This window comes from Pyxicephalus adspersus, chromosome 12 (genome assembly GCF_032062135.1).
Source record: "Pyxicephalus adspersus chromosome 12, UCB_Pads_2.0, whole genome shotgun sequence".
NCBI lineage: Eukaryota > Metazoa > Chordata > Amphibia > Anura > Pyxicephalidae > Pyxicephalus > Pyxicephalus adspersus.
The window spans coordinates 24,987,075-24,995,481 of NC_092869.1; the positions used below are offsets into that span (position 1 = coordinate 24,987,075).

Consider the following 8,407-nt stretch of genomic DNA (forward strand, 5'->3'; position numbering starts at 1 on the left):
TATTGATTATATGATCACAAACTTTACACATAGGGCACAATATAAAATTGTCTACGGTGCAAGATAGGATGTATGTGTGCATATGTTTAAATATATTACAAATTCACATAAACCTGTGTAGCACCACCACCACATATGTTCATATGGTATATTAAAAAAACGAATATAAATATATATATATATAGTGCATATATATATACTGTATATTTATATAAACCCCAAAAGACATACAAGTAGGCAAATTCAGGACTGATTTTTTTTTTATTTTTTTCTCTTTAAAAATCAAAATATTTTCAATTACAATTACATTTATAAAATTAAATTCATTTAAGACAATTTGCATTTTTATCGAACCATCATTTAAAACCTTTTCATAAGAAACCATAAGCGGGGAACCATGCAATAAATTACGGATAATACGGGAAAAGGAAAAAGAAACTTAAAAAATGACAAAAATAAACACACAGAAAAGACTCCCGGTCCAGCTTATTCCCAAATGATTGAGACCCTTTTCTATAATTGATGTAAAAGGGACAAGCCAGAGAGGGTATGACCCCAGCAGAGAGAGACAGAACAGCCACTATGAATTTAGACTTTTTTGTAATGACCTATGTTTATCATTTAACACTATCAGAAATAAAAAATGTAAAAAAAAAAATCGTATTACTAAACTAAACGAAGAATGGGCTCTGTTACTGCCATTGGGCTCCTCTAAATTGGTTCTCTCCTGCATAATGATATAGCAAAGTTTTCCTATCCACGAAAAAAGTAACATAGGGACATAGGTCCCTGGTTTGAAGAATTTGGATATGTAACTTTTTTTCACAGCACAATTGTCCTTCACAAATCTGGAGTATTTAAAAAAAAAGAATAAGTATTTTCTTCAAATGTTTTCCATTATTACTGCCCAAACCCCTGACTTGTAAACTTGCCTAGGAAATTGATAAACATATAGCAATATATACACAATAAACAGTTCATTAAATACACTCCTCTGCAGCTTAGTTGACCTTTGTGCTTTTATATAACATTGAAAGATCTCCGAATCTGCATTGTTTTTTTTTTTTTTCATTTGTATGTTTAAAATAACTTTTTTTTTCTTGCCTTGTAATACATTAATAAAGTAACAGTCATTTTTACAGGGATATGAAATTTCCTCCCCAGTGGAGGACAATCTGTGATGGATGGGGGTCTGATTATGATGTATTAAGGACCGGTCTGGAATAGACCCCTTGGTAATACGTTGGCTCCAGTGCTGATGGCTCTATAGTCCCTCTGCCAGCCATGGTTGTGCTGCCAAGGGGCATTGCAGGAAGGGAACCCCCATAGGAGGAATACTGCTGCAGAGCCTGTTCATAAGCTTTGAAGTCCAGTTTGTGTTGTTGCTCAGATGAAGACATCAGGTTGTTAATGGAGAAAGGGTGGTTGAAGGAATAGTGGGGATCTCCTTTTAGGTGGATGTGGGACTCATGGACTAAAGAGTGAGATGTGTGACCTGGGTGAGAAGATAAAGGAGATGGACCACCATTGTTGGTCACCTGTGGCTTTAGGTCTCCAGTAGAACCATTGTGATCTAAGGATTGAGGGCTACTGGAAGGGTTGGACATGGAAGAACTGCTATCCAGCTGGCTGGACTTGCCATGTCCACGGTGTAAAGGTGATGAAGAACCTGACTGATCCTTTCTGCCATCATGGCCCCCTTTGCCACCCTGGGGTTTATCGCATTTAAAGCGCTTCTGCCTACGCAAGTAGCAGCCATTCTCAAACATGTTCCCAGAATCAGGGTGCAAAGTCCAGTAAGATCCTTTGCCAGGTTTATCTGGAGATCTGGCCACCTTCACGAAGCAGTCGTTAAAGGACAGTGAATGCCTGATGGAGTTCTGCCACCTCTGCTGGTTCTGTCTGTAGTAAGGGAAAAGGTCCATGATCCACTGGTAGATCTCACTGAGGGTCAGCATCTTACTGGGGGCTTGTTGGATGGCCATGGTGATCAATGAAATGTAAGAGTAAGGGGGCTTAGCATGGGGGTAACTTCTCCGGAAGGTCTTAGTGTCCCTGGTCCTGTTGATATTGGAGGGGGCATATGCCATGGGGCTCATTCCTGAGTTCATACTTGAATAAGGGCTCAAACTGTTCATGGAAGCTTGCTGGGCTGACATGGCGTTCATACTGCCTGGGCTCAGAGCACTGCCCATAGGTGATACCCCGGATGGCATTCCGTTCATACCAGTGCTAGAGCCAGCAGCCCCCATTCCTGACATGCCACCTGGGCTCAAGCCAGCTGCTAGCCCTGAGTTGGCATAGGACATATTGAAGGAGCTTGGGGTGATGTTGTTACTGGAGCTCATGGTGTTCATGGTCATGTAGGTGTTCATTGGAGCCAACCCTTGAGCCATGTTGTTAACCGGGACAGAGGAATAAGCCTGAGAAAAGAAACAATAATTAGACTTGATTTAAACCCTAACATAATATAACAAAGATATATATATTTCTTTATACTCCTTACTTTGTTGGTAACTTAGTTCTAGACTGTAAACTACAACTATTATCCAGGCTCAGGGCAAATTTATTTTCTACTTATTATTATAGATTGGGCAGAAGTAAAACTTATTTCTGTACTACACCTTTCATGTGCTGAGACTTCTAGTCCACACACGGCCAAATATCATTCTTTGTACAAATGGCATTCATATGTTTAGAAATGAATCGCTTCAGCAGCAGGTGATCGCTGCAAAATGACTGAATTATTATCAATATTATTGTTATTATATTTAGCTTTTTTAGATATTTTTATGCTTTTAATACCCAGATAGATTCAATACTACTGTTAGCTTTCACTATCTTACTTTGCAGAACAAAGAACCGGACAGTTCAGAACATTTTTTTTGTTGTAGGACAATCTGCTTTCAACTTTGCATCAAAACCTTAACAATTATGGCTTGAAGCCGATTTACAACGAATCTATTAGAATTTAGATATAGTCGGTCATGGATATATATCATTGACATACGGAATGGACATCTCGATGTCCATAAAGTGGTTGATTGGTTCTTGTTTATGAATAAAAAAACAGAATTTTCAACAAAAGCAAGTAAATTATATAATAAGATTGGTAAAATTTCAACGGGCTCCTTTCCTAAAATAATAAGTTTGTAGCCCAACCCAACCTAAACTTTCTTGTAGAATCTGATCCATCTAAATAAAATAAATATGCCTAAATCTCCTGCCCTTTGGGTCAACACAACATAAAACTAATATGTAGCAAAAACCCATAATATATTTGTTTTGTTTATTAGGTGTGAGAAAATAACAATAACATTGTGTGTACATATGTTTATTACCCAGATTTGACCTTACAGACTGATAAAAAGAGTCATTCTACTTTATTATCTTTAATAAAGTATTGGAAAATATTAAAAACATGATTATTTTTATAGCATAATTGTTTAAAGTTTGGGGAATTTTTTAAACATATTTCAAACATAGTAATTGTGATTTTTTTTAAGAATCTCTATGTACACATAGGTGCTCCATGATATAACTGTAGCAGAAATATATTCCCATTCTATAATCAAAATAAAGTGACCGGCCAAGTTTCTGCATTCTCCCTGAGATAGGAGCATATCCAGTTACCTACATGCCACCTTCCCCAGACAATACAGTATATGCATTGAATGTTCTATTGTTAGCCAATCCCACAATGTACAATGTAATCTCCCAATTTCAAGGCAATGTTCATTAGACATTGTTCACTTAGTCGTACAACTAAATATCCTATTGTATTAGCACTTCACAGTATACTAAAGACTGATATCTGTACTGGGGACAATGGCAACTAATGAATAAAGTATGATACAGACTATAGCATTCTATAGACTGAAATGTTATGGGGGTCATCTAATTGTTAAGTTAAAGAATATAGTATAAAGGCCAAAATCTATATGGGGTAGGTGGGTGGATAATGTAATTTAATTTAAGTGTGATAGAGACTATAATATATATTAGAACATTATATGACAGGGGGCATTGACATGTATTATTAGAGTTTGTTACAGACTATAGTATTATATGAATTCTATAAACTGAAATCTGCGTTGGATATTTATTTATAAAGCATATGGTATATTGGGAGAATAGCATCAAATATTAAAGTATATTAGAGAATATAATATACTTCATTATGTTAGGGGGGAAAGGGGCAAAAATATCAAATTTATAAAGCATGCTAGATAGAATAGAATAGTTTTAATGAGGGAATGGCATCTGATAATAAAATATGCTCAGGTTACCAATGTTAAATATAATTTATATATAATTTAAAAGCAAGCATAATGTATTATATTAGTGTGATTGCCATAGAAGATTGACAAAGAAATCTCCAGATGTTGATGTACAAAGTTTGGAGGACCATAAAGTCCAACCAAACCAGACAGAGGTGGGTGGTAAGTCTCTAGAAATGGCATTTTAGCAGAACATCAGCTGCTATATCAGATCTCTGAACCCAGCCCTTTGAATTAGCCCCAAAATAGCTCAAATATCACCTAAATTAAAGAAGAAAAAGCTTGAAGTGTGATCACAAAAGGGACGTTGGGGATAGTCTGTTAGTGTAATTGGATTATCCCAAGGCATAAAATTAAGAGTTAAGATGTGCTGTGACATATGAGCCTCATGTGATTACAGAAGACATACCTGTATGGGGAAAGGTGCTCACCTACTTACAGCACCGGGATTCTGGGACAACCTCACACACTGAGGTATTGTTTTATTATTAGGCTCAATTCATAATGAACTGTCTATAAAATCTATAATGATATAAAACTCAGCTTAACACAGATTTTAATACAAAAGGGGGCCTGGGGGCACATCCTGGACAGAATAGACACAAACTAGTGTTGGGCTACCCATACTTGTCAGATCTGACACTTTTTAGATAATATCCCTTTAGGGGAAACATTTTCAGATCCGATCACCTTGCAGAACTGGTTCCAATGTGCACTAAGCCAGCTTTTCTACCTCCAGCACACTGCGCACCCTGCCTACAGGAGCCAATGTTTGAGGAACAGTCCATGGTATCCCTGAAACCCGGTAAAATATATTCATAATTGAAATACTTCTCTCCCTTATATGTATAATTGTTTAGAAATGTACTATGGAAAACAAAAGTAAACCAATGAGGAGCACACCTGGGGTACAGTTAGCTGGGTTCTGAGCCAGGTTCTCCTCCAGGAGCAAGGGTCCCATTGACTTAAGTTTTGAAGCGCTACAATATAGAAGCCCCCCTTCCATCTGAGCGCTAAGAAAGTCACCTCCAGTGCCAATGGAAGGAATTCCTCCCCAAACACTATAGTTTTACTTGAAGGGTTTAGGAATGTCTTACCTCTTGGGTGTCCTGGTAGTAGTTGCTCCAGTCTGTAGTCTCATGTCCTTCCATTTTAACAATTCCTAACATCCTGGATCTCAAGTACCCGAGAGAAACATTCAGCCCACTAATCCAAGAAGTGGAGGGGTCACAATAGGAGCCGAGGAGTAGATCAGGGAGTACAGAGCCTTGTCCCCTAATTCAAACAGCAGCAGGAGGGGGACTGGGAGAGAGCAGACTGAGCTGATGTGGATCTTACGTGAAGGCAAAGCACTTCCCTCTTCCTTCTCTCTCCTCCTCTTCTTCTCTCCCTCCCTTTTCAGTTACCTCTCTCCATTTACTGCCAGCAGAAAGCACCTTACAATATACAGGCAGCTACACCTGCCCTGCGCCCATGGCAGCGCACTCTGCACAAAGTTCTCTAGTAGGGTAGTAGGGCGTCCCCAGGTATAGAAAAGTGCATGGTGAGCCATCCCACTGCTGAGAGCAAACCAATAGCAAGGAGAGGACAGCAACACCCTCCTCCTGCCTGCTAACTGCAGACATATGCCTGCTGGAGGGCTCAGCGCAGGAAAACCGACATTGCTTCTTGGTGATAATATTCATTTGAAAAAATAAAAAACAACTATATATAAAATATATATATATATATATATATATATATATATATATACAACATATACAATAACATAAAATAAATAATATCATAAAAAAAACAATATAAACATTTATAACATATGAATACAAAATATTTTTATTATTATTATTAAATTAAATAAAAAGAATATCAACTTTGTTATTTCTTAATATTATTATTGTTGCTATTATTTCTAAAAATGATAATAATTATTTCTTCTATATATATAAATATATATTTTTACAGGGAATCTTTCTTAACATAAAATAAAAAAATATTGCTTTTAGAATTTAGCTGCAATTATCCTTTCCTCTAAAACACATTTTCTTTATTCTAATTCTTTTTTATTTTTGCACAAACCTGCATTTAATATGAACAAACGGCACACTGTGCATGCAATGCTTAATATTACAAGTACGAAAGAAATAATTCAGAATTATAAATCTTCATTTTTATTTAACGGACATTGAATGCAGTTATATACAGAGAAGAAATGATTACATTATGATGTCGTTTTCTTTACTTTTTTCCTTTTTTGTGTGTGTATTAACAATAACGGAAATTAATGAAAGAAGAATAAATATGTTGTAGCCTATGGAGATCAATGAGTAGAGAATTCGATTTATGGTGTAGTAGCACTACAAGTACAAGCAATCCCTGGGGATCGGCAGGAATATTCTTGGCACGTGCTTTTCACTTTTGTTTTCTAGATAGTATTGGTGTAGTAAAGTGCTCAGGTATTCAGTACACACTTTTCGGTAAACAGATCTACAAACAGCCAAAATACAAATATGAACTTCAAATATGTACAGTCAATACACACTATCTGGACAGTCACACATTTCACACTTAAACAATTGTATGCAAATAGATGCAAAAACATTACTTCGAAGAAGGTCAGCAATGACATCACAATATTTGCATTATTGGCATTTTCGATGTGACAGCTGCCTGTAGATTATTTAATAAGACTAGTTCACATTATATATATATATATATATATATATATATATGACATTGTGTGTGCTTATTTCTATGCTTTACTTTTCATTGGGTAAAAGGATAGTGTTACAATGATTTGTATAACACTAATAGGAAATATACAATTCAATAAGATACACATAAAATGGTTTAAATAATAGCAATATTGTATAACATTGTTACAAGTTGGCAGCAACTCCTTCAAAAGCTACTTTTAATTTTTAAAGTTTAAAATAATAACAATGTAACATATCCTCATTGCAACTAATATTTTTTTTCTTTACAATTGTGTTAATTCTTATTTCTAACTTTAACAGTTATTCTGCATTTTTTTTATTTGACCATTTGAAAATGATTGTTTACAATTTCAGAAAACCAATATTAACTTTAGAACAAGCGTCCCCAAATAATGGCTTTGTTGTCAAGTGAAATGTAAATTTAGCTATAAAATTGACAGGTTTCAGCTATAAAGCCACCCAAGTCTTGTGTGTTTGTGTACTCAGGTGACACATATCCTGCCTATTGCAAGATCACCCCCCTATTATTATTTATTCAGCACAATCATTTTATAACCTTACAGCAACTGGAGGACTTACAAATATTGCATTTAACCATTCTTGGTATTAGGTTTTTAATTGTTCTTTCCTTAAGTTCCAAAAAGTTAAACTTTTTGCAGCCATAGAAAATAGGAGAGGCTGCTGATTGCTATACAGTTACATGTATATAAAGACCTGTGTAGTATTAGGCCCTTCTGCTGATCTCTTGGGGGATATAGACTGAACACTTCTGCAGCATGGAAGAAGGAAAATTCTGTTTGATTGTGTTCCTAGGAATAAGCATTTTAAAATCAGACAAGCCTGCAAAAGTCCTAGTTAAATGTTAACAGGATAACCACCATAAATCCCTTTAACCCCTTACCTCCTTTGTTTTTGAATAGTAAAGAAATATTTGGTTTGGATAATTCATGAGCACTGAAGATTTTCTAAGTGGAATTGATGAAGACTGAGAATGTGCTCAATATGGTAATTGTGGTTTCTGTTTTAATAAGGACACCTTCGCTGCCATAGGGGCCTGCAAGACACTGTACAGCCGAACATGCCCATCTATTGCCAGCGACAAACTCCAGAATAAAATAAGGAATGTCTTGAGTTAGGCAGTACCCTGGCCAAGGAGGAGTTAACACAAACTGAAACCATTGGAATTCTTTATGTATTTTTTTCTAATATGTATGAGAAGTTAAGGTTATAATGGAAATAGAGCTTCTGTGTATTCACACTTAACTTTTGCACTATGACCGCTGCACTAGGCAGGGTGTGATTTACTAAAGGAACACATGTTATGTTGTGCTAGGGAACCTGTCTCCATATAAATCACCCAGCCAGGTTACTAAAGAGCCTGGAAATTAGGGTATGAATGGAGAAAACTCCAAA

General features: G+C 36.0%; 1 protein-coding gene across 1 annotated transcript; it reads right to left on the reverse strand.

Moving 5' to 3' along the window:
• Positions 1 to 242: 242 nt before the first annotated feature.
• FOXA1 (forkhead box A1) lies at positions 243 to 5,779 on the reverse strand. The gene is made up of 2 exons (XM_072428201.1): positions 5,378 to 5,779; positions 243 to 2,423 (listed from the first exon to the last, which is right to left on the reverse strand). Exons 1-2 carry the CDS (start codon positions 5,447 to 5,449, stop codon positions 1,197 to 1,199), a joined length of 1,299 nt encoding a protein of 432 aa, XP_072284302.1. The 5' UTR covers positions 5,450 to 5,779; the 3' UTR covers positions 243 to 1,196.
• Positions 5,780 to 8,407: the final 2,628 nt, after the last annotated feature.